General features: G+C 37.1%; 1 protein-coding gene across 1 annotated transcript in view; it reads left to right on the forward strand.

Annotated features, from left to right (window-relative positions):
- Positions 1–26920, forward strand: part of MIGA1 (mitoguardin 1) — a 92405-nt gene that overhangs the window by 25290 nt on the left and 40195 nt on the right. The window contains exon 7 of the mRNA XM_044238505.1: positions 16–139. Coding sequence (XP_044094440.1) covers positions 16–139 — 124 coding nt within the window. The remainder of the gene's footprint in view (positions 1–15; positions 140–26920) is intronic.

Consider the following 26920-nt stretch of genomic DNA (forward strand, 5'->3'; position numbering starts at 1 on the left):
TTTCTCTCCTTGTAGGATATTATTAGTACTGAATTTATCCATAAACTTGAAGCTCTGCTGCAAAGAGCATATCGTCTTCAAGAGGAGTTTGAAGCTACTCTGGGGGCATCTGATTCTAATTCCCTTGTTAATGATATTGGTAAGATGGGTATTTATATGGTTTTTATGAAATGTGAATTTTTTCTTTTAAATTCTTGGAATCATTTGCTTAAGTATATTAATATGGTTGCATATTTTTATAGAAAATAGTCAAGAGAAAAAAGTTCTATCATAACTACTGGGTTTTATCTTTCAATTTTATTCTTCTAGCAAGAACTTAATGCCCTTAAGATATAATGTCAAATGCTTACCATAGGTAGGATTCTGTCTTTGTTTTATTTATTTATTTATTTATTTATTGTATCTTTGTTTTAAGATTACATTCTGATTGAAAGAATGCCAGTCCAAGTGCTGGAGAGAGGAAGAAGATAAACAATAATATAAAAATAGGACAGAGGCACACCTCAAAAATGTGCATGCAGGGGCGCCTGGGTGGCTCAGTGGGTTAAAGCCTCTGCCTTCAGCTCAGGTCATGATCCCAGGGTCCTGGGATCGAGCCCCACATCGGGCTCTCTGATCAGCAGGGAGCCTGCTTCCTCCTCTCTCTCTCTCTGCCTGCCTCTCTGCCTATTTGTAATCTCGGTCTGTCAAATAAATAAATAAAATCTTAAAAAAAAAAAATGTGCATGCAGCCCATGGCATACATTTAAAATATTTTAAGTAATTCTGTTTCTTGGTCCCCATTGTAACTGCAGGCTTGATTTTCACATCAGTAGTCAGGACATGCATTATTATATACCATTACTCATATTTCCTATTTTAAAGAGAAAAGAACTTTGGAAAAGACTTAAGTGACTTCTTCAAAGGAATGAATGTTTTGAATTGCTTTCTTGAATTCTGAAAATGTTCCAAAGAATGAAGACAAAAGTACATTGCATCTCTTTTGGTAAAAATAATTTTTTTTAAGTTTGTGGAGAATTGTTATTATAAGGAATAAAAATAGTTAAGGAGTGTTAAAGTTCTTCACATTTTTTTCTGAGCATACTATATTAAAAGTGGCTACATTTTGAAATGCTTATGTATATATGTATTTTGAATTTAGGTAAAAGATTTCATTTGTATTAGAATTAATAATTTACTGTTTAGGGTGCCTGGCTGGCTCAGTTGGAGGGTGTGTGACTTTTTATCTTGGGTTGTGAGTTTGAGCCCCACGTTGGGTATAGAGATTACTAAAAAAAAACAACTTAAAAAGAAAAGAATTATTGTTTATATGTCACAGGGTTATATGAAGCATCTTTGTATTATTTTGCTCCTTGCTTTTTCATACTATACTGTCACCAAAATTATTCATTAGGCTTGAGTATTTTTTAATGGTTTCTCTGTGCTTATGATAGGCATAATGTTTTGACATGTGGAGTTTATAGGCCAGAAAAAAAGTAGACCATATTCATGTCAACAAATAGAATTTGTCAAAGCCTTTCTCTTTTTAGTTTCTTTCTATATAGTTTCTTTTATAACTTACTATAATGACATTTAGAAAGGACAGAGAGAAGGAACTTCAAAAGAATTCAAGTGTAACAATAGAATGGAACAACTGGAAAAGATAAGAAAGTAAAGTGGCAAGGAAAACTACAGAGAAAAAGGAGTAGGAAAAAATTATAAGGAGAGAGGAAAAGGACCCCAAGACTTAATGTCTTATTTTAGGAATGGAGGCTTTGCCCTCACTGTTCTAATTGTCTATCTGCAGCTTCTTTCCAGCCTCATGGTAAGGATCATATAGATGTGTAGTTCTTGCATTTGTTACTCTTATGTATCTCAGATTTGGCTCTGTTTAGCACGCCCAAAGTTTCTTTTTTCTACTGACCATAAAGGTTGGCAAAGTCCATATCTGACTTTTTTTAGGTTATCAGGTTATAAAGATTTCTTAGGTGCTGCCCCAGATGGTCTGCTTTGGGTTCACATTGCTTCAGAAAAGGAAGTCGCCAGGCAAATGATTTAATTTCTGGAGCATTCAAGTTGTTTCTGAATAAATTGTTGTTATTTAGAACTCTAAATGGATAGGATTTCTAGAGTGGAGCCCATAATCAGTCCATAAATTTGGTTAACGTGGATTAGTAATAAGTTCCCAACCCAAGCCCTGTCTTAACCTGGGCTGTCAATGGCTTCTAAGCTGACTGGCTTCTCCCTGCAGTGTCTTGACCTCTTATTGCCCTGGGAATTCCAGTTGACATGAAGCTGTTATATTTTGTTCCTTCTTGGGAGTTCTTTGGAAATTGTTCTCTTATTTCAAGTTATCTCTTATTTCATTTTTGAGCTTCTGGGCTGAAACAAATCTATGGTCAAGATTCTGGTAGGAGAGTACCTCTGTTACATCTGTTAGTTGGTATTGATCAAAATTGCTTAGAAGTAAGCTAACTCTCATTCTCTAAATCCAAATTTATTTTACACATTTAATTTATATTATTCGGAGGCAAGTTAAAGCTAGTAGTCATAAATAAAGATGTTAACTTTAGAGGGACTTGAGTGAATTTAAACCAAATACTGATCTGATTTCAGTGAATACTTCACTGTTTTTGGAATTTGATTTGTCTTATTTGATGAAATTAAATTTTTTTCCTCTTAAGAATTTGATAGGTTTTCAAGGTTGGAAGATTTCTCAGCAGTCATCTAATTTATCTCCTTTCCCCTCTGCCCTGTACTTAATAACCCGCCATTGCTTGCATAACCTTGCATGTTACCATGTGCCAAGCCCTTTGCTGAGCACTTACATAACACTGTAGTTTCTTCTCTCCCTCAGGTACTACACTGAGTGAATATTATCTTACTTAATCTCCACAACAACTTTTACAAGATAAATATAGTTATCATCCTCATTTTTCAAATGGGGAAAGAAGAAAGGAGATAGTAACTTCCCTAGGGTTGCATGTCTATCAAATGACAGAACCCAGATTTGGACTGAGGCAGGCTAACCAGAGTTCATATTCTGAACCACCATGCTATTCCCTCACACTTTGTAAGACAGATTCCTTCTTTGAATGGGATGATTGACTGTGAACTCTGTGAGTAGAGTATACCTACTGGCAAAGTTCCCTTTAGGAGATGTAATCTTGGAGCAGGTACAAGAGTCACACAACTGGACTGTGTGGAAACCTCACAGCTGCCAAAGTAAGGGAATATTTCTTGTGGTAGTATTTATTTATTGAAAAGATTTTATTTATCTGAGAGAGAGAGTGGGCATGCGTATGCATGCACAGGATGGGGGAAGGGCAGAGGGGAAGGGAGAAGAGAAAAGAATCCCAAGTAGACTCTGTGCTAAGTGAGGAGCCCAATATGGGGTGTGATCTGATGACCCTGAGATCATGACCTGAGATGAAACCAAGAGTTGGACTCTTAACTGAGCCACTCGGGCGTCCCTGTGGTGATTTATTTAATGTGGCTCTTCCTTTCCTTAAAAAATTTTTCCTTCTTCCATATGTGTGTAGGGATCTGAGATTAACTTTTGCATCTTTCCTCCTCTCTCAGGCCCTCTAGGCACTCTAGACATATTTTGCTCATTTTGTAGAAGGAGGTTATCAAGGTTTAATCCAAGGTCAAAAGAAGAGAGCTACTATTCCTACCTGAGGGAAGTAGTGCCAGCTGAATTTAAAGTTTCTATTTATTTAGTTCTTTACACCCAGTGTGGGTTTTGACCTCATGACCCTGAGATCAAGAAAAGCACGCTCTTCCAGCTGAGCCAGTCAGAGGCCCCAGTACCAGCTGAATTTAATGTAGTGCTTTAATGATTACTCTAATGGATTACCTTTTGGCCTACACCTCCATAACAACTGAAAGCACAGAGTCCAGATTCACACTAACTGTGTTCAAATCCTTCACCATTTATTAGCTATCTAATTATATAACTTGTCTAAACCTCAGCTTCCTTATCTGAGAAATGGGCATATAATACCTATTTTCAAAATAATTATAAGGATTAAATGAAGTAATACATATAGTGTGCTAGGTACAGGGTAACAGTGTTTATTAGCTTGGAATTTGGAACTTCTCTGGGACACTCAGGAAAGCTGTTCGTTTTTTTTTGTTTTTTTGTTTTTTGTTTTGTTTTGTTTTTGTTGTTGTTGTTATTTTTACCTTGCTCCTATATTGGCTAATTTTGAGATATTCTTTATCTGGCAGTACCTGGCAGGTTCAGTCAGTAGGTTGTGTGACTCTTGATTTCAGGGTTCTGAGTTCAAGCCCCATGTTGGGTGTGGAGATGACTTAAAAATAAAATCTTTAAAAAAATTTTTAAAATTAAAATATAATTTCTTGTCCATTGATACCATTATCATGTTTTCCAGTGATGCTATAAATTTTTCCATTAATATTTTTTTCTGTCATTTCCAGTGGGCCTTTGGGAAGAAGAAGAAGTAAATGCCTGTGCTCTGCTATCTTGAAATAGAAATTCTGGACATTATAATCAGAGAGCACAAGGACCGCATTAGCTTTTCTACCATTAAGCTTTATCTTCCCTCATTTATTCTTGTGTAGCTGTTGTTTTGGACCCAAGTTTTAGATGTTTTATCTATTTTTCTTACTAAATTGTCATTTGAGCCATCATTCTGAATTGTTGAGATCGTTTAGATTTTGATTTGATATCCCTTTCAGCTATCAGTCTCTAGTTTGGTCAGTCTGGTCTAGTTGGTCATCAGTGCTCTCATTGAAACCATTAACAAAAAATATTTTTAAAAAAGCTTGTTAGCCTCTACTCACATACTTTTTAAAAATATATATATTTAATTTATTTATTTGAGAGCAGAGAGCACAAGCAGGGGGAGCAGCAGGCAGAGGGAGAAGCAGACTCCCCTTGAAAAGGGAGCCCAATGTGGAACTCAGTCCCAGCACCCTGGAATCACCACCTGAGCGAAGGCCGATGCCTAACTGACTGAGCCACAGAGACATCCCTACTCAGGACACTTCTGAAACCAAGTGTGTGTTTCCCATCAAGCAATTCTGCAATTCTCTTTAGACACCAAATGGATGTCCTACAGTTTATATCAGTTCTGACACTAACTTCCCAGAGTTTACACAGACCCCACAGATGAAGGGCTCTGCCTTACAAGATTGCCCTCCACTCAAATGCTAATTACAAATCCAGGTTTCCCATACTTCTTCTTTTTTTTTTTTTAGATTTTATTTACTTGACAGAGAGATTACAAGTAGGCAGAGAGAGAGGAGGAAGCAGTCTCCCCGCTGAGCAGAGAGCCCAATGCAGGGCTTGAGCCCAGGACCCTGAGATCATGACCTGAGGTGAGGGCAGAGGCTTTAACCCACTGAGCCATCCAGGTGCCCCCAGGTTTCCCATACTTCTGATCAACCACCAGTAAATCAGGAGTTCCACAGCTCCCTCCTTAAGTTCAACAATTTCTAGAACAGCTCACAGAACTTAGGGAAACACTTTGCTGCCTATCACCAGTTTATTATAAAAGGTATTAACTCAGGAACAATCAAATGGAAGAGATGCATAGGATGAGGTATGGGGAATAGGCATAGGGCTTTTATGCCCTCTCCAGGTGCATGAGCCTCCCAACACTTTGATGTGTTCTCTAACCTGGCAGCACTCTGAGCCCATGTTTAGGATTTTTATGGAGACTCCATTAATGGAGGCAGGATTGATTAAATCATTGACCATTGGTGATTAATGTCCTCCTCGGGTCTTTTCCTGTCAGGAATTGAATTTGGAGCTGAAAGTTCCAGCCTTCTAGTCTTATGGTTGGTCCCTTGGCAACCATCTCCCACCTCCAGAAGTCACTCATTAGCATAAATTCTGGTTGTGAAAGGAGCTTATTATGAATAACAAAGACATTCCCCTCACCCCCATCATTTAGGAAATTCTAGGAGTTTTAGGAGCTCTATGCCAGGAATTGGGATTGAATATATATATTATCATGTCCCAACATCACATCTTAAAGTGGACAAAGCCAGAGTCAGAGATATGAGGTATGATACTTTCAAGTTGCCTTATGTCACTAAGAAATAAATTCAAATGATTCTACTTTCAGATTTTTTAATCTTGATCATAAAAAGATCATGGGATACTTACTTATATATCATGTCAAAATGAGTGTATATTTATATACTTAACCATTAATTTAGGAAAATGTAATTTTTTTAAGAGATTAATATGGGGACACCTGGGTGGCTCAGTTGGTTAAGCATCTGACTTAATTTGGCTCAGGTCATGATCTCGCGTTGTGAGATTGAGCCTGCTTAAAATTCTCTCTTTTCCTCTCCCTGTGCCCTTCCTCCTACTCCCCTCCCAAAAAAAAAAAAAAAAAAAAAAGGCTAATATCACTTCACATTTTTTGGGAAATATTGTTGATACTGATCTATATCATAGGTGAGTATTTGCCATTAAGTCTTTATATCTGGTTTTATATCTGTAAATTGTCTTAGTTTTAGAAGTCACACTTGTCAGGTTTTATTGACTACATAGAACCTCAGCAAAACTTACTTCACTAATTTAGAGTTCAAAAAAATAGACAAGGATTCTATTTAATTTTAAATCTGCACTACCTGTAGTAGTCTCCCAATAACACTGTGGCCAAGTTTATGAGGACAGTTTAAATTCTCCTCAACGTGATTCTTTTAGTATGTTTGGCATTTCTCTTTTTAGATAGTAGTGTGTTAATTAAAACTAAATTAAATCCATTCTCTTTTTTAAAAATAGCAGATCTAAAAACTTTTGAGTTGTTGGTATTATGAGTTACTTGCTTACTTTAGGTAGGTGAAGTTAATAACAGTCGAAAAACATATAGTATAATTCTAGCACTGGATTATGGTAATGGTTCCACAACTCTTTACGTTTACTCAAATTCATTGATTTGTACATTTATTTATCTATTTAAAGATTTTATTTGGGAGAGAGAGAGAGCATGATCAGGGGGAAGGGCAGAGGGACAAGCAGACTCCCCACTGAGGGTGGAGCCTTATCCCAGGACCCTGAGATTATGACCTGAGCCAAAGTCAGATGCTTAATTGACTATGCCATCGGGTGCCCCTGAATTTTATATTTTAAAAGGGGGAGGTTTATGGTATGTAAATTATACTTCAGTAAAGCTGTTAAAAATACAGTATGGTTATTTTTAAGCTAATTTTGAGTAAGTTTTCAGGAATTTGAATTAGTGTAAAACGTCCCTTTATACTAAAAATTTTAAATAATACAAATCCCAAAAACTTTTTAAAAATTCATCAAGAATCACTTAGTTTCAAAGCTTTGGGCCTGGTGAATGTGTGGGTAGTAACTGGTAACTGGAAATACTAAGTATCCTTTTTAAATGTCCTGTGAACCATACTGTGGTTTTATAGGCACAGAAACTTCTGCAAGTGGTTTTAGTGATTCTGCTGTTATTTTTACTTCTGTTGTTAAGTTTAGAGTCCTTTTTATATTTTGTAATACTGTCATCCAAGTGGTCATTAAATTAAATTTTTAAAAGCACTGAAAAGATCAAATAACTGCTGATATTCTTGTTGTTAATTTAGTACTGAGCATGTTGGAAATATTGGCACTAGCAGAATTAGAGCAAGGCCACTTTTATTTTAAAAATTAGAAACTTCTGGTAACCTGGCTAAAGTCACAACCATTGAGGTGCTTGGGTGGCTCAGTTGATTAAGTGTCCTACTCTTGGTTTTGGTTCAGGTCATGATCTCAGGGTCATGGGGTCAAGCCCACACTGGGCTTTGTGCTCAGCCCAGAGTCCACATGAAATTCTCTCTTCCTCTTCCTTTGCCCCTCTGCCTGCTTTCTCTCTCTCTCTGAAATAAATAAATAAATAAATAAAATCTTTTAAAAAATTAAATAAAATCACAATCACTAATGTACTCCTAAGCCAAGCTATCATCTGCATTAAAATAGGAAATACTTTTGATATTTGGGAAGGGATAGGGATACAAAAAACTTTCCTACAAATGCTGCAAATGTTTTAAAAGCATTCTTTTTTTTTTTTTTTTCAATTTATTTATTTTCAGAAAAACAGTATTCATTATTTTTTCACCACACCCAGTGCTCCATGCAAGCCGTGCCCTCTATAATACCCACCACCTGGTACCCCAACCTCCCACCCCCCCCCGCCACTTCAAACCCCTCAGACTGTTTTTCAGAGTCCATAGTCTCTCATGGTTCACCTCCCCTTCCAATTTACCCAAATTCCCTACTCCTCTCTAACGCCCCTTGTCCTCCATGCTATTTGTTATGCTCCACAAATAAGTGAAACCATATGATAATTGACTCTCTCTGCTTGACTTATTTCACTCAGCATAATCTCTTCCAGTCCCATCCATGTTGCTACAAAAGTTGGGTATTCATCCTTTCTGATGGAGGCATAATACTCCATAGTGTATATGGACCACATCTTCCTTATCCATTCATCCGTTGAAGGGCATCTTGGTTCTTTCCATAGTTTGGCGACTGTGGCCATTGCTGTTATAAACATTGGGGTACAGATGGCCCTTCTTTTCACGACATCTGTATCTTTGGGGTAAATACCCAGGAGTGCAATTGCAGGGTCGTAGGGAAGCTCTATTTTTAATTTCTTGAGGAATCTCCACACTGTTCTCCAAAGAGGCTGCACCAACTTGCATTCCCACCAACAGTGTAAGAGGGTTCCCCTTTCTCCACATCCTCTCCAACACATGTTGTTTCCTGTTTTGTTAATTTTGGCCATTCTAACTGGTGTAAGGTGATATCTCAATGTGGTTTTAATTTGAATCTCCCTGAGGGCTAATGATGATGAGCATTTTTTCATGTGTCTGATAGCCATTTGTATGTCTTGATTGGAGAAGTGTCTGTTCATATCTTCTGCCCATTTTTTGATGTGTTTGTCTGTTTCGTGTGTGTTGAGTTTGAGGAGTTCATTATAGATCCTGGATATCAACCTTTTGTCTGTACTGTCATTTGCAAATATCTTCTCCCATTCCGTGGGTTGCCTCTTTGTTTTTTTTTGACTGTTTCCTTTGCTGTGCAGAAGCTTTTGATTTTGATGAAGTCCCAGAAGTTTATTTTCGCTTTTGTTTCCTTTGCCTTTGGAGATGTATCTTGAAAGAAGTTGCTGTGGCTGATATCAAAGAGATTACTGCCTATGTTCTCCTCTAAGATTCTGATGGATTCCTGTCTCACGTTGAGGTCTTTTATCCATTTTGAGTTGATCTTTGTGTACGGTGTAAGAGAATGGTCAAAAGCATTCTTTTTTTTTTTTTTTTAAAGATTTTATTTATTTATTTGACAGAGAGAAATCGCAAGTAGTCGGAGAGGCAGGCAGAGAGAGAGAGAGGGAAGCAGGCTCCCTGCTGAGCAGAGAGCCCGATGCGGGACTCGATCCCAGGACCCTGAGACCATGACCTGAGCCGAAGGCAGCAGCTTAACCCACTGAGCCACCCAGGCGCCCCTGGTCAAAAGCATTCTTAAAAAATGTTTTTGTTATAGTCATTTACTGTGCTTTAAAGCTATGTTTGCAAAAAGAAGCAGCATAGTAGTTGTGATGTACTTCAGCCCCTCTTTATATTTCTTCCTATAGGAAAGTAACTTTGAATTAGGCAGGGTTTTAAGGCAGGAATTCCTTACATAAAATATAACCACCATTTATTCTCTGATTCATCTTTTGCAGTGTTCTGTACTGGTATTTCCTTAACCCTTCTGAATTAGTAAATCATTATTGGATGTACAGTTGACCCTTGAACAACACGGGTTTGAACTGCTCAGGTCCACTAATACACAGATCTTTTTTGATAAATATGGTATAGTACTTTAAATGTATTTTCTCTTCCTTATGATTTTCTTTTCTTTTCTCTAGGTTACTTTATTGTAAAAATACAGTTTTATTTTCTCTAAGTTATTTTTTGTAAAAATACAGTATATAATACATATATAAAATATGTGTTAATCAACTTTATATTATTGGTAAAGCTTCTGGTCAACAATAGAGTATTAGTAGTTAAATTTTGGGGGAGTCAAAAATTATATTCAGATTTTCAACTGCATGGGGGTTGGCATTTCACATTGTTTAAGGGTCAACTATTTCTTTATTTGCTCTTATACATCAGAAGTTTACTTGGGACTTAAACGGTAATTATTTGTTCTACTATTCCTACTATAAAATGAAATGAAGATTTGAATTCTCTAGTAATAAAAAAAATGTTTTTCTTTACTTATTGAAACTGTTCAGTGTTTTTTTTTGTTTTTTTTTTTTTGAAACTGTTCAGTGTTAAATGCAAGTTATTGAAATCACTAGAGGGCAGCACATGTTATCTATGTATTAAAAGCCCATGACTCAAAAATACCATTCTGTGCTACTGCTAGCACTTGAAGTTAAATTTAGGTCACCACATTTTTTTCTGGCATGTTTTGTATACACCTGCTACTGTAAGTCACAGTGAGAGCATGGATATGATGCACAGACTTGAAATAACATTAGTGTAAGTTTCCATTAGTGTATAAGTTCTTCCAGCTAACAGCATCTGTAAGCATTATGTTTATATGTAGTTTTATCAGAGAATTATGAATTAAAATTGTTATATTATAATTTAGTTATTATGATTTTTTAAGTTTCAAACCAAAAAACTGATATGACTTCAATTATAGATAATATAGCTTAATAGTTAAGAACATAGGCTCTGGAGATAAGCAAACATGGGTTCAGATCTGATTTTAAGACTCCTACTAGCTAAGAAACCTAAGCAAGCCTTGATCTTTCTTAGACTCAGCTTCTTATTTAAGATGGAAGACTACATTAGGATCAACTTCATAGAATTGTGATGATTAAGTGAGATACATGTATCATTTTATTTATTTTTACAATGTTCTATTAGTTTCAGGTGTAGAATTTAGTGATTCATCACTTACTATAATACCAAGTACTCATCATAAGTGCACTCCTTAATACCCATCACCCATTTAACCCATTCCCTGCCCACTTCCCCACCAGCGACCCTCAGTTTGTTCTCCATAGTTAAGAGTCTGTTTTCTGGTTTGCTTCTCTTAACATGTATTGTTTTATTTTTTTTTTTTTTTAAGATTTTTTATTTATTTATTTGACAGAGAGACATTACAACTAGGCAGAGAGGCAGGCAGAGAGAGAGAGAGGAGGAAGCAGGCTCCCTGCTGAGCAGAGAGCCCGATGCGGGGCTTGATCCCAGGACCCTGAGATTATGACCTGAGCCGAAGGCAGCGGCTTAACCCACTGAGCCACCCAGGCGCCCCATGTATTGTTTTAGTATAGGCACATGGTAAATGCTTGTTATGTATTCATATTATATTATAGTATATCATTTTTATGAGGCCTGTTCTTTTTTTTTTTTTTTTAAGATTTTATTTATTTGAGAGAGAGTGAGTAAGAGAGAGCACAAGAGAGGGGAAGGGCAGAGGGAGGAGCAGACTCCCTGTCAACTGGGCAGCCCAGTGTGGGGCTTAATCCTGGGACAATGGGATCATGACCTGAACCATAGGCAGATGCTTAACCGCTCAACTGACTGAGCCACCTAGATGCCCCTATGAGGCCTGTTCTAAGATTATTTTAAAGTTGTATTGTTACAGGTGGATTGGTATCACATGTTCATAATTGGTTTTACAAAGATCTTGTCATATTCTCTAGATGACTTCCATTGTTTCTGGGAATTAGATTTTTCTCATGTTAAAGTAGTAACTTAAAATTGCATTTCCTGAAACAAGGTATTTAGATCATGTTTAAAGTTATTTGTGTGGGGCACTTGGGCGACTAAGTGGCTTAAGCATCTGCCTTTGACTCAGGTCATGATACCAGGGTCCTGGGATTGAGCCCCACATCAGGCTCCCTGCTCAGTGGGGAGTCTGCTTCTCTCTCTCCCTCTGCCCCTCCCCACTGCTTGTGCATGCCCTCACTCTCTCACAAATACATAAATAAAATCTTAAAAAATAATGTTATTTGAGGGGAGTCTGGCTGGCTCAGCTGGAAGAACATGCAACTGTTGATCTCAGAGTTGTGAGTTCAAGCCCCACCTTGGGTGTAATGATTACTAAAAACAAATAAACTTAAAAAAAAATAATTTATTTGAGTAAGTAAAGAAGGTCTCTAGTCTCACTCCCCATTGGCACATGTATACCTTGTTCCTAGAGTTATCTTCTTGGTGCAGAGCTCCCATCTTGTCACTACCAGGGTCTCAAGTACTTTTCTGACCTATTTGTTTTACTCTCTCCAATATACTCTAGTCAAACTGAACAATGTCTTTTTTAGAACTGAAATTCTCTTAAGATTTTAGTCATATAGGGGCGCCTGGGTGGCTCAGTGGTTAAGCCTCTGCCTTCGGCTCGGTCATGAATTCAGGGTCCTGGGATTGAGCCCCACATCGGGCTCTCCGCTCGGCGGGGAGCCTGCTTCCTCCCCCTTCTCTCCCTCTGCCTGCTTCTCTGCCTACTTGTGATCTCTGTGTTTCAAATAAATAAGTAAAATTGAAAAAAAAAGATGTTAGTCATATAATGAACTCCAAAAATTAGTAAATTTTTCTTGTTTTTCTTTTTGCATTCTTTTTCTGATACTGTTTGTTTGCATAATTCAACATGCTCTGAAGCATTTTTTTCTTAGAATACAGTTCTGTTCAAAAGTACTTCCTATAGAATAGGTTCTGTAGAATACAGTTCTGTTCAAAAGTACTTCCTCTGTGCATTCTTCTCTGCTTTTTCAGCTGGAGGATACCTCTCTCATCTTTCTCTGTTCCATAATAATATTTGTTGTTCTTAGTGGTACCATTTAAAAACTCCTCTGTCTCTCTGATTTCTAAATAAATTGAGAACACAAAAAGAGCCTGATATTGATTAAACAATAGTTTTAACTTTATTTGGAACTTTTTTCACTAATGTCTAGACTGGAAAATGTGGTAAGGCTTCCTACATTGTCCTCTCTAACTCTCAAAAAAATTCTCTGGAGAAAAGCTGAGAATGTAGAGAAAATTGCCAAGCACACTTAGCCAGTTGCGTAAGGATTCCCTACGTGCCTTAAAATCCCTGCCAACACTGTCCAGTTCAGGAGAGTGTGATCCAGCACCAAAGTAAGGGGTTTGCAGACCTTAGACCTTTCTCTAGAAGACTTGAGAGAGAACAGACACTAGTATACATTAAGAGCCATGCAGTGAATAAGGATCTTATCCCATTTCCTTCTGTTTAGTGGCACTCAGGTTCTCAGCATTAGCTAAATTACTCTTCCTATAGGGAGGAGCAAATAAAGAGGGGAAGGGATTAACTTAGTGTGTTAATTCCAGTAGAGCTTCTTCCTGGAAGAAGATGGGAGGTGAAGTCCTATATGAAATATGAAATTGTGAGAGGTTTAATGGTTTTCTCTGAGGAATTAGTTGCTTTTGACAGTAAATTACAATTTTTAAAAAAGATTTTATTTATTTGTCAGAGAGAGAGCACAAGCAGGGGGAACAGCAGGCAGATCCCAGGTCCCTGGGATCATGACCTGAGCCGAAGACAGACACTTAAAAGACTGAGCCACCCAGGCGTCCCAATTACAGTTATTTATGTACATATCCAGTCTCCTATATTGGACCATAATCTCCTTAGGGGCAGATGGGAGTATTTAATTCTATTCTTTTCAATGCCTGTTACCGTGGCTTCACTGTAGTATAGATAATCAGTGGTCTGACGGTCCTAACAAAATGTTCATCAGAATTACCTCTGTAGCTTTTCAACAACATAGATTCCTAGGCTTTGCTCCAGATGTATTGAATTTGAAACTTTGAGGTTGGGATTGTGAAATACATTCATATTTCATAATAGAGTAGATGATTCTCATGTGCATTTCTGTTTAAGAGGTCTTTCAAGTAATAAATGATAGCCATATCATTAATTTTAATTTTACCACATTTACCAATCTTTCTTTTATGGTCTGTACTTTTTGTATACTGTTTAGAAGCTATAAAGAGAATTATTTTGTATTTTCTTTGGCAAGCTTTTTTTTTTAAATTTTAATATACAGTGTTGTATCGGTTTCAGGTGTATAATGCAGTGATTCAGCAATTCTGTACATGACTCAGTGGTCATCATGAAAAGTGTACTCTTAATCCCCTTCCCCTATTTTACCCATCCCTCCACCCACCTACCTCCTGGTAACCGGCAGTTTGTTCTCTATAGTTAAGGGTCTGTTTTTTGGTTTGTCTCTTTTTGTTTGTGTGTTTCTTAAATTCCACCCATGGGTGAAATTTTACTCATCTTTCTCTGTCTTATTTAGCATTATACCCTCTAGATTCATCCATGTTATTGCAAATATCAAGATTTCTCTTTTTTATGGTTGAGTATATTCCACCGTGTATATATATATACCACATCTTCTTTATCCATTCATCTATCAGTGGACAATTGGTCTGCTTCCAAAATGCTGCACTAAATATAGGGGTGCATATGTCTTTTTAAATTAGTGTTTTGTATTCTTTGGGTAGATACTCAGTAGTGAAATTACTGGATCATGGGGCAGTTCTATTTTTAATTTTTTTCTGTCTATTTTTAATTTTTGAGGAACCTCCATACTGTCTTCCACATTGGCTGCATCAGTTTGCATTCTCACCAACAGAGCACAAGGATTCCTTTTTTCCCACATTCTTGTCAATACTTGTTTCTTTTGTTTTTGATTTTAGCCATTTTGACAGATGTGAGGTAATATTTTATTTTGGTTTTGAATTACATTCCCCTGATGAAGAGAGATGTTGATCATCTTTTCATGTGTTTTTTGGCTATCTGGATGTCTTCTTTGGAGAAATGTCTTTTCACATCTTCTACCCATCTTTAATTGGATCATATGTTTTTGGTGTTGAGTTGTGTAAGTTCTTTATACATTTTGGATAGTAACCTTTCATTGGATATGTCATTTGCAAATATCTTTTCCCATTCAGTAGGTTGTTTTTGGTTTTGTTGGTTGTTCTCTTTGTGGTGCAGAAGCTTTTTACTTTGACGTAGTCCCAATAGTTTATTTTTGCTTTTGTTTCCCTTGCCTCAGGAGACATATGTAGAAAAATGTTGCTATGGCTTATTGCAGAGAATTTGTTGTCTGTTAGGGTTTTTATGGTTTCAGGTCTTATGTTTCAGTCCTTAATCCATTTGAGTTTATTTTTGTGTATAGTATAAGAAAGTGATCCAGTTTCATTCTTTTTTCTGAACATCATTTGTTTTCTGAACATCCAGGTTGAAGAGACTTTTTTCCATTGGCTATTCTTTCCTGCTTTGTCAAAGATTAATTGGCCCTATAATTGTAGGTTTACTTTTGGATTTTCTGTTTTGTTCTGTTCTGTTCTATGTGTCTGTTTTTGTGCCAGCACCATACTGTTTTGATTACTATGGCTTTGTAGTAAATTTTGAAATTGGAGTGTGTCTATCTCCAGTTTTGTTCTTTTTCAAGACTGCTTTAGTTATTCAGGTCCGTTGTGGTTCCATACAAATTTTAGGATTGTTTGTTGTAGTCTGTGAAAAAAGCTATAGGTAATTTGATAGCAATTGCATTAAATCTGTAGATTGCTTTGGGTAGTATGGATATTTTAACAATATTTCTTCTAATTCATGAGCATAGACTATCTGCATGTATCTTTAGGTGTGAAATGCATTTCTTATAGGCAGTATATAGATGGGTCTTAGTTTTTTATCCATTCTGTACCCTACATCTTTTGATTGGAGGGTTTAGTCCATTTACATTCCAAGTCATTATTGATAGGTATTCACTTACTGCTGTTTTGTTACTTATTTTATGGTTGTGTTTGTAGTTCTTTATTCCTTTCCTTACTTGCTCTTTTCTTTCACAGATTTCTGGTTTTATTTAATGATATACTTAGGTTCTTTTTTCTTTATTTTTGGCATATATATTTCTGGTTTTTGATTTGTGGTTACCAGTAGGTTTATATGTAACATTTTATGTGTATTAGCAGTCTGTATTTGCTTGATGATCGCTGATGTTTGAACACATTTTTTACTCCTATCTCTTCAACATTCTAGGTATATGGTGTCATAGTTTACATTCTTTTATTTTGTGAATCTCTTGACTGATTTTTATAGATACACTTACATTTTACTGCTTTTGTCCTTTCCACTTTTCTTATTCCTACTTATGGTCTTTCCTTTCCACTCAATAAGTCCACCTTAACATTTCCTGTGGGGTTGGTTTAGTGATCATGAATTCTTTTAATTCTTGTTTGTCTGGGAAACTCTTTATCTCTCTTTTTGTTCTGAATAATACAGAATATTCTTGGCTGCATACTTTTCCCATTCGGTACTTTGAATATAAAACATGGCACTCCTCTTACTGGCCTGCAAAGTTCTGGTGAAAAATTAGCTGATGGCCATATGGGGTTTCCCTTGTATATAACTATTTTATTTTCTCTTGCTGCTCTTTATCTCTACTTTTTGCCATTTTAATTACTGTGTGTCTTGATGTGGGTCTCCTTCAGTTGATCTTGCTGGGGGCTCCTCTGCCTCCTGGATCTGGATGTCTGTTTCCTTCCTTGATTTAGGAAGTTTTCAGCTATTATTTCTTCAGATACATTTTCTACCCCCTTTTTTCTCTATTCTCCTTGGATCCCTATAGTACAGATATTATCATGATTGCTGGTGTCTCTTAGTTCCCTTAGTTTATTTTCATTTATTATTATTATTTTTTCTCTCTCTTCTTCAGCTTGATGGCTTTCCATTATTCTGTCCTCCAGGTTGCTGATCTGTTTTTCTGCCATTCTAGTCTATTCTTTATTCCATGTAGTATATTTTAAATTTCACATATTGAGTTTTTCATCTCTGATTGGTTCTTTAAATGTTTTCTATCTCTTTGTTGAGGGTCTCAATGAGGTCCTCCACTCTCTCAAGTCCAGTGAATATCTTTAAGACCATTACTTTAAATCCTCTTTCAGGCATATTATCTCCATTTCATTTAGTTCATTTGCTGTAATTTTGGGACATATTCTTTCATTTGGGACATATTCTTCTGTGTCCTCATTTTGTCTGACTCTGTGTCTGTGTTAAATGTGACTCTGTGTTAAAGTCAGCTTTGTCTCCTTCTCTGAAAAGTAGTGGCCTCGTGAAGAAGATGTCCTATAATGCCCTGCACTGCAATATCCCCTATTTACCAGAACCTGGCACTTCAAGTGTGTCTCCTGTGTGTGTTGCATGTACCCTGCTGTGGTGGCTGAGCCACTTTTGTCTTCAGTCCAGTTGTCTGAAGTGGCTCTCTTTGCCTTTTTTGGGTAGGTCTTGGTCCCTGTGTTGTTAGTGGTTCAGGGGTTGCCTTGGGCATGAGTTGAGTCAGACCAGACATTTGCCAGATATGTAGTAACACCAAACTGCGGAGTGATTTCCCTGTGTTGTCCCCTGAGAAGTTTTCATTGTTGGGTGGGGCCTGCAGTCAGATCCTCTGTCTGTCCCCAGCCTGCTGCTGTGGCACCAATCAGTGTGTATGATCGTCTTCTCCTATCCCAAGGCAGAGTGTGCTGGCCCCTTTCTGGGCTACTTGCACACTGGTAGGCTTTTGGCACAACTTTGGATGGACTCCAGCTAAGAGCTTGTTGTGGGGGGGTAGGTCTGCAGGAAAATTCAGTTGGGGGAGATGGGGTGTTAGCAAGGTTTGCACAGGTCTGCCCAGGGAGGAAACTCAGAGGCACAGAGAAAACTGTTCAGCCTGGCAGGTTGGAGGGGTAGATCTGCAGATGTGTGCTGGAAAAGTCGCACTGTTAACAAGCTAGCTGGAGCTTGCTCCACTCGTGTTGATTCCCGCAGACATCTTTGTATCTAGGCTCTGGAGCAGGGGAAGGAAATTGTATCTGCCAACTCTTTGTTCTTGGAAAAGTCTCGCAAAGATTCCTGACCTTCCAGCACATGCTTCTTCCCATAAACTATAGGTGGTTTTCACACTGCTGTTTCTATGCTGTATCTCCACAGGGCTATTTGTTGTCAACTCCTTAGGATAGGAACTCAGTCTCCTATGCCTCAGTTCCAGGTATGAAGCCCCACTGATTGTAAGAACTCGTGAAGTTGGGTCCTGCTGGCTTTCAAAACCAAACATAATTGGGATTCGTCTTTTTAGTGCCTGGGGTGCCTGGTATGGGGTTCTCCTCCTCTTTCCTATTTGTGCCTTCAGTGACCCTCCAAAGGACATTTGTGGGTTTCTTTGGTTCCCGACCATGTCTGTGCCCTACTCTTGTCATTGGTGTGGTCTTTTCTCTATGTGTAGCTATGGGGAGTCTGTTCTGCCAGTGTTTGGTCATTTTCTGGGTTATTTATGATGACGTGGGTGTCATTTAGGGGTATTTGTGGAACAAGGTGAACCTAGGATCCTTCTACTCCACCATCTTCTCCAGAAGTTCTCTGATGTTTTTTTTTTATATTTAGGTGTTTAATCTGCCAGGAGCCGATTTTTAAAAATCTGGATTATTTCTATTTTTTTAACATTTGATTAAATTATTGCCTCAGCACCATTCAGTGAATAATATACCTTTTTAAAAAAAAATTTTTTTACTGATTTGAAATGCCCCGTCATATGTCAAGTTGTCTTATGTGTGCTGTGTCTTTTGTGGACTGTTTGTTCTATTAGTCTGTTCGTTCCTGCCTTGGTTTCACAGTGTCTTCATTGCTGTAGCTTTATTTAGTTTTATTATGAGTCTTGACACCTAGCAGAGTGAGTCCATTCACTGTGTTCTTTTTTAAGAATTGCTTTGCTATTCTTAGCTCATTGCTTTTCCGTGTGAAGTTTAGGACACCTTGTTAAGTTTTATGAAAACCTCTCTTGGGATTTTGATTATTACCATGCATTTATAGGTCAGCTTGTGGGAGAATTTAATGTTCTTAATGTTAATGTTTCCATCTAGAAACATGGTATGGATCTTCAGTTCTTTAAGTCTTTTATGCTTTTCATAATTTTTAATAATTTATTTCATAAAGGTCTTACATATTTTCATTCCTAGAGCCCTTATAGTTTGGTTATCATTGTACATGGTATATTTTTAAAATTTGCATTTACTGGTATTTTCTTACATATAAAGTGTTGCTGATCTTTGTATTTGAATATTATCAACAACACTTCTGAGCTCTTATTATTTCTGCCACCAATAACTTGTTAAAATTTCTTTTGGAATTTTTATCTGAAATACATACCTGTAGATTACAACATGTTTATTTCTTTCTTTTCCACACTTTCTTTTTCTTTTTCTCTTTTTCTTTTGTGTCCCACTCCCCACCCCATCACTGCATCTTACTCTAGATTCTTATGGTTCTTTTTGCCTCTGAGGAGAGCTGTGTAGAAAGGACTATGAGTTAGCTGTCCTACCACACAGAATCAAAGTCTGTGCCCCTTTTGCCTGCCGTGGCCCCCTAGTAAGGTACAAGAGTGTTGATGGCAGGAACTAGTGAAGACTCTGAAGGCAAATGATTGCTTAAAAATCAGCTTGGTACTATTTATTTAACTTTACTCTTTGCCTGATATGTGATGGTATTCAGATGAAATAAGGACTAAAGTCCCTGTCTTCAGATTGCCTCTGGTATGATTGGCCATTTAATACTTATGAAGCAGTTAGAAAGCAATATAGGTTAGTATATGCCTCAATACTCAGCTATTTTATATGACTAAGAACATAAACTCCTTCCACAAAGCATAAGATCCTTCTTTTAACTTTTCCTTTCCACCTCCATTCTTTTTTGTACTTCCCAACTGAAGTGCTCCTGGCCTGTTTAAGGGCCCAAGATAAGTACTTGAAAGTAAACAGATCTGGTTTAGGACATGTGGTTATCTTTGGTTATCTGCTACTGTTTTTTTGCTGAAATATCTGAGTATGCTTTAAATTCATTTAGAAACACATATACATATCATGAATATCAGGTAAGAAGATACATACAGTACTTCATAACTACACTATTTTTCCTTTTAAGTAAATAATTTTGTAAACTTTGAAGAGTATAAACGGATGGTATATTTACAAATGTCTTTTGTAGTAGGGCACCTGGGTGGCTCAGTTGATTGAGTGTTTGACTCTTGGTTACCTGCTCAGGGCATGATTTTACGGGTTGTAGGATCAGCCTGTGTCTGGCTCTGCATTCAGGGCAGAGTCTGCTGGAGATTCTCTCTTTCTGCCCTAATCCCTATTCATGCACATGCTCTCTTGCTCTCTCTTTCTAAAATTAATATATCTTTTTCTTTAAAGATTTTTTCTTTAGGGGCGCCTGAGTGGCTCAGTCGTTAAGCATCTGCCTTCGACTCAGGTCGTGATCCCGGGGTCCTGGGATTGAGCCCCACGTCAGGCTCCCTGCTCTTTGGGAAACCTACTTCTCCCTCTGCCTGCCTTTCCCCCTGCTTGTTTTCCCTCTCTCACTGTGTCTGTTTCTGTCAAATAAATAAGTAAAATCTTTTTTTTTTTTTTTTTTTTTTAGGATTTTATTTGTTTATTTGACACAGAGAGATCACAAGTAGGCAGAGAGGTAGGCCGGTGGGGGTGGACAGGCTCCCTGCTGAGCAGAGAGTCTGATGCAGGGCATGATCCCAGGACTCTGAGACCATGACCTGGGCTGAAGGCAGAAGCTTAACCCACTGAGCCACCCAGGTACCCCAATAAATCTTTATTTTTTTTTTAATGTTTGTTATACTATTTTGACTCAAAATACACATCTATGCTACATATATAATTTTTGTACATATCAAATATTGCACAATAAAAGTATACTTATCTTTCATATTAAGCGGAAATTTGTGTTATTATCTTGATTCTTTTGGGAAAAATTAGACTTTAGTTGGTCACAACAACTGGTGAGAGATTGCTAGAATATGGGATTAAAACCTAACACCAAGGAATGATTTATACTTTAGGAGAATTCTGTTATCATAATATTGTGCAGGGTATGCATTATTATATGATTTTGTAGTTTATTTCAGTAACAGCACATTTAGGATTAAGAATTTTTTTTTTTTTTTTAGATTTTATTTATTTGACAGATAGAGATCACAAGTAGGCAGAGAGGCAGGCTGAGAGAGAGAGAGGAGGAAGCAGGCTCCCGCAGAGCAGAGAGCCCGATGTAGGGCTCGATCCCAGGACACTGGGATCACGACCTGAGCTGAAGGCAGAGGCTTTAACCCACTGAGACACCCAGGTGCCCCTAGGATTAAGAATATTCTTATTCACTTTCCTTAGGCTAGTAGGGCTAGACCAAATTGCTGAATTGAATACTAGTGTAAAAATAAACCTGATTAACAACAAATGAAGCTTGCTAGCATTTTCTTAGGGACATGATTTAGTTGATTCATATTTTTTTAAAGGATTTTATTTATTTGAGAGAGCATGAGCAGGGGGAGGGTTGGAGGGAGAGGGAGAAGCAGACTCCCCTCTGAGCAGGGAGCCTGTGGGGCTCTATCCCAGACAAGATCATGACCTGAGCCCAAGTTAGACACTTAACTGACTGAGCCACCTAGGCGCCTCTAGTTGATATGTTTTATGGAAGTTAAGTTCAAGCTTGTTAATTATACTGTAATTAGATTTCTTCTAAAATTAACTGGGTTTCATAGTTTGTTTGCTTATGTTTTCTATAAAGAGTAGTATATATTTGCAATAGCTGTAATAACAGGCAAATCTGAAGCCATAAGTTAGATAAATATTGTTTTTTTGGCTGAACAAAGAACTTTGAGATTCTTTCATACTGATGTGTAGGAACAAATTTAGCCCTTAAAAACAAACCAGGAATTTTTATAGTTTTGCAGTATTGCTTTGCATATTTCAGATACATGTTTAGGCCTCATTACAATCTATTTTTTGAACAGAATGAACTCATAGGATCTTAGGTCTCAAACATTTATTTAGCAAACACTTGGTTGCCTAATATATGTCAAACATGTTATAAGGCACTGGAGAAATAAGGATGAAGATTTCGTCTTTGTTTTTAAGCAACACAGAATCTTGTTTTGGAGTTATGTAGGCATTAAAAAATTATATAGTAGGGGCACCTGGGTGGCTCAGTGGGTTAAGCCTCTGCCTTCGGGCTCAGGTCATGATTTCAGGGTTCTGGGATCGAGCCCCGCATCGGGCTCTCTGCTCAGCGGGGAGTCTGCCTACTCCTCTCTCTCTGCCTCTCTGACTGCCTCTCTGCCCACTTGTGATCTCTATCTGTCAAATAAATAAATAAAAAATCTTAAAAAAAATTATATAGTAGAGTGGAGTAATTATATAGTAGAGTAAAATACTTTTATTTATTTACTAAATAAAAGTAAAGTAAAGTAAGTACTTTAATAATGTGTTTAGAAAGTGCCATAAAAACACCAAAGAAAAGCATAGTTTATTAATCTGGGGGCTCGAGGAAGTCTTCATTGGTGTGACACTTGAAGAAAGATCATCCACTGGGAAGATAATTGGGAAAAGGGCATTTCAAGCAGACCAAACACCATGAATTAATAACCCTGTTAGGTCTTGGGAACGCAGTGTATGTAGGAGAGAGGTGGGAAGCGAGTCAAGAAAAGTGGGCAAGAGAGAAATCGTGAAGGTCCTTGTTTTGTACCTTTAGGCAAAAGGGAACCACTGAGAATTCTAAGTCATAATCACATTTATGTGTTTGCAGGAGACTATGGAAGTGTTGACTAGTTAAGTTAAAAGATTTTGTCCATCTTTCTGCTCTTTTATGCAGAGGATTTCATTGAGAAAGTGACACATTCTATAGGGAAATATTAGAGGTTTTTCCACACTAGTACTGACTGCACAAATTCTCTGGCAGAGAATAGAAAAACTTTAAAGTGGAACCTCCTGACCACCAGAGAGATGTTATTCTTCTCTTTTGATAAGCAGCCAGATAGAACATTTAGCAATATTGAAAGAGCTTGGAAACAAGAGGAAATACCTCAGCCTATGATCTTTAGTCAAATGTCAGACAACCCAGAGTTGACTCTCTAAGACTTTGTCCTGTTCCTTTCCTGCAGGATCATTGTGTTGGAGGATAAACTCCCTGAGGGTTTATTTTTAGGGGGTGACATGAATTACAGGCTTCATTTGTATACTCAGCCTTCTAAATATACAGAGTACAAATTGCAGAACATACAAAAAATTTGGATTAGTAATTTCCTCCTATGTTTTAAGGCTCATAATCTTAATTTCGAAGTGGTTAGTAATACTACAGACTGGTGTTATATATGTGAGTTAAAGTAGGTTCAGAGCTGAAGCAGTGTAGTGAAAATCACTGGGGTGCCAGAGACAAGAGAAATTCCTGCTACTTGCCTTTGCCTCTTTTTACTCAAGTTACATCTTAGCAGCTTGGATTTCTAAGTCCAGGACTTCACTAACACAAGACCTTTGGATGATTAGGAAAAGGCCTATGTAGTCACTTGGAAAGGGTTCTTTCATGATAAGAAAAAGGTTCACTTTCCTCCTAGAAGATGCAGGCCCAGAATGTGGGCTGGATTTCTGCCCTGACTTGTCTCATTGGCCAGTGGCCTTTGTGTAGTGTACAGAATGACCAGCTCTTGCTAGTGACCCTAGTAAAGTCTCTATAACTAAAGCCATAACCTTAATTACTTTTGTTCCACTTTAGGTTATCTAGTCCTTTCTTCTACTAGCTGTTATTCCGTTTTCTTTCCTTCTATTACTCATTTTGCATTGGCAGCTGTATTTCTCTGTTAGGAATGACAGTTGTTACATTGGGCAGTCATGGCATATAAGAAGTTTTGATAGAGAACGCCAAAGACAACTGTTATGGAAAACAGTAGTGTCAAGCTGTTTTGTACATTTATTATTTCACATGGTCAAAGCTATAAGTCATAACACATCAAGAGCTGATCAGTTTTTTCTTTTGTTTCAGTGGATTTCATTGTTACTCTTTTCAGTATTAAGGTACATTGAGGTAAATTTAGGAAAATATCTCCTGGCTCTTCGTTGTTTTACTTCCTAAAATTATATTGGTTTAAATTTTTTGTATTCAACTCCCCCCCCCAAAATTATCCTATAACATTTTAAAACAAATCAAAATAAAAAGCTGTTCGCAGTTTAGATGGGGCAGGTAGTTGTAGTCGTAGAAGATGGACAAAGAGCAGCAGTAGTTTTCAGATTTCTTAATTATTTTAGCAGATTACAGCAGACTGTTTGGAAAATAGCTTCTCTTGTCGGCAGCAGGAACTTTTCCACTTTTAATAAAACCATAGAAAGACAAGGTTCCAAATCATTTAAGCCACTAAAAATCATCTGGAGAATAGCTGCTGACATAGAAGTCAGATGACATTGAGACATTTGGCAGCCTTCCTCTTCTTGCTGGTGTTATAAAATCCACAGTGGACAGCCTGGATTTTAAAAGAAGAGTGGCATCTTTGGAATCTCCACTAGAATCTACTGAGGTTAAAATAGACCTGATGGCTTCTTAAGTGACAGAAAATAGAATGTGCCTGGGATGGCAAAAGTGAGACAAGCAGAAAAACCATTTGGATTGGTATAAAGAAGTAGATTTAGGCCTGAAATTGTAAATTCCAAGGTTGAAGTGTCTTCTCGCTTATTCTTTGATTTCTTTCTTTCTTTTTTTTTTTTTAACTTTCAAGCAAATTCTGCTTTGAAAAAGACTTAAGTAATATGTGAATTATGAGATTGTGAAAGAAGGAAGAAGGCTTGAATCCAGTCAGATTTTTGGCCTAAAATGTATAACTGTTGAGTTAAAAGTAAACATTATACTTTTACTATCATTCCAAAGAAGAACATAGTTTATGTCTATGCATGAATGTTTTAAATGTTCTGGGTGATTGAGATAGGTAAAGCAATGTTTTTTGTTTTTTTAAAATTTTTATTTATTTTTATTTTTTTAAAAAGATTTTTAAAAATTTCTTTATTTGACAGACCACAAATAGGCAGAGAGGCAGGCAGAGAGAGAGAGAGAGACAGAGGGAGGAGGAGGCAGGCTCCCTGCTGAGCAGAGAGCCCAATGTGGGGCTCCATCCCAGGACCCTGGGATCATGACTGAGCTGAAGGCAGAGGCTTATTAACCCACTGAGCCTAAAACTTTTAAAAAGTTTTAGGTTTGGGGTACCTGGCCAGCTCAGTTTCTAGAGCGTGCTACTCTTAATCTCAGGGTCATGAGTTCAAACCCCACGCTGGGCATAGAGTTTACTAAAGAAAAAGAGAAAAGAACCTCTCTCTCTCTCATCAAAGTGGTAACTTAAAGTATTTTTATATTTAATCCCCCAATTATGTGGAAAGTATTTTAGTTACTTCTAAGGTTAAAGATTAGGCATTATGGGGCATAGTCACATATTTTGGGTTTACAAGAAAGTATCATAAGTTTAGTTAATTTATAGCTGAGTATTAGAAAAATAAGAGTTTTAACAGGGCTCTGAAAATAAGTAAAAGTAATGTAATAGGCAAAATGATTCAGAGGAGATACAGAAGAGGCTTTTAAAAATAGGGATTTTCCTGTCTTAGGAATGGTCACTTTATATACCAAGTTTTATTTCGTTTATTTCAGCAAATATTGAAGTATCAGTAATGTGTTCAGTGCTATTTTGAGAACTGTAGGAACCATCAGGAAAAAAAGAATGAAAGAAAAAGAAAAAAGATGAGGAGGTCTCTGAATAGTTGTTTCAGTCTAGCTGGACAGACAGGCTATATATTCAGGCAATTGTTAAATAAAAATTCAGATAGTGTAGGGGTGCCTGGGTGGCTTGGTTGGGGGTCATGAGATCAAGCCCTGCATTGGGTTCTGCACTGGCTGTGAAGCCTGCTTAAGATTTTCTCTCTCCTTCTGCCCACCCTCAACACCCTTTGCCATACTCCCACACTCTCCCTCTCTCTTAAAAAAAAAAAAAAAAAATTCAGGGCGCCTGGGTGGCTCAGTGGGTTAAGCCGCTGCCTTTGGCTCAGGTCATGATCTCAGGGTCCTGGGATCGAGTCCCGCATCGGGCTCTCTGCTCAGCAGGGAGCCTGCTTCTTTCTCTCTCTCTCTCTGCCTGCCTTTCCATCTACTTGTGATTTCTCTCTGTCAAATAAATAAATAAAATCTTTAAAAAAATTCAGATAGTTATTAAATTATACATACATATCTTTTATGTAATAATATGAATAGCTAAGCTAATACTTTTTGAATGAATGCTTACTTCACATGCATTAACTCATTTAATCCTTACACAACTCTATGAGGTATACTATATTCCCATTTTCCAAGTAAGGATACTGAAAAAATGGAGAATATAAACTTAGTCAAGGTTGTTACACAGCTAAGTAGCAGAGTCCAAATTTGAATCCAAGCAGTCTGGCTCCAGAAACCATGATTTTAATACTTTTGTTGCACAGCATTATTTTTTGCACAGAAGCAAAAAAATCAGATAATTTTTTGGAGGATACCTAACAGGTGATAGTACTTGAGTTGCATATTATAAAATAACATGTGTTTCTGGTTAGCATGGAGCAAGGGAGCAGAAGGAAAAATTTATGTGTTGGAGAAGATACAGAAGGAACCAAAGTCTTGAAAAGAATGCATATGCAATAGTAATAGCTGTGAAAAATTATTTAGCACTTACTATGTACTAAGTACTATGCCTCCGTAAATCTCTTATTTAATCCTCATGACAACTATGAAATTGGTATCATTATCCCTAATGTACCTTGATAACAACTAACAAAACTGGCGATAAGAATTGGGATCCAAGTGCTACCTGATTTGAAAGCCCAAACTTTTACCCATTGCATTTTTACTAAGGCAATTGGGAGTAAATGAATAATACCATATATAACATAGTGTAAGTATAATATATGGTAATATACACAGTATATATTATAGTATAATACCCATTATACTATATGGCATATAGTGCACAATTATATAATATATAGTATGGTAGTATATAATAATAGTACAGTATATAGTATAATATAGCTGAGGGATCTTTTATTAATTAATATAATTAATTAATAGAAA

The sequence above is a fragment of the Neovison vison genome, chromosome 2 (genome assembly GCF_020171115.1).
Source record: "Neovison vison isolate M4711 chromosome 2, ASM_NN_V1, whole genome shotgun sequence".
Lineage (NCBI taxonomy): Eukaryota > Metazoa > Chordata > Mammalia > Carnivora > Mustelidae > Neogale > Neogale vison.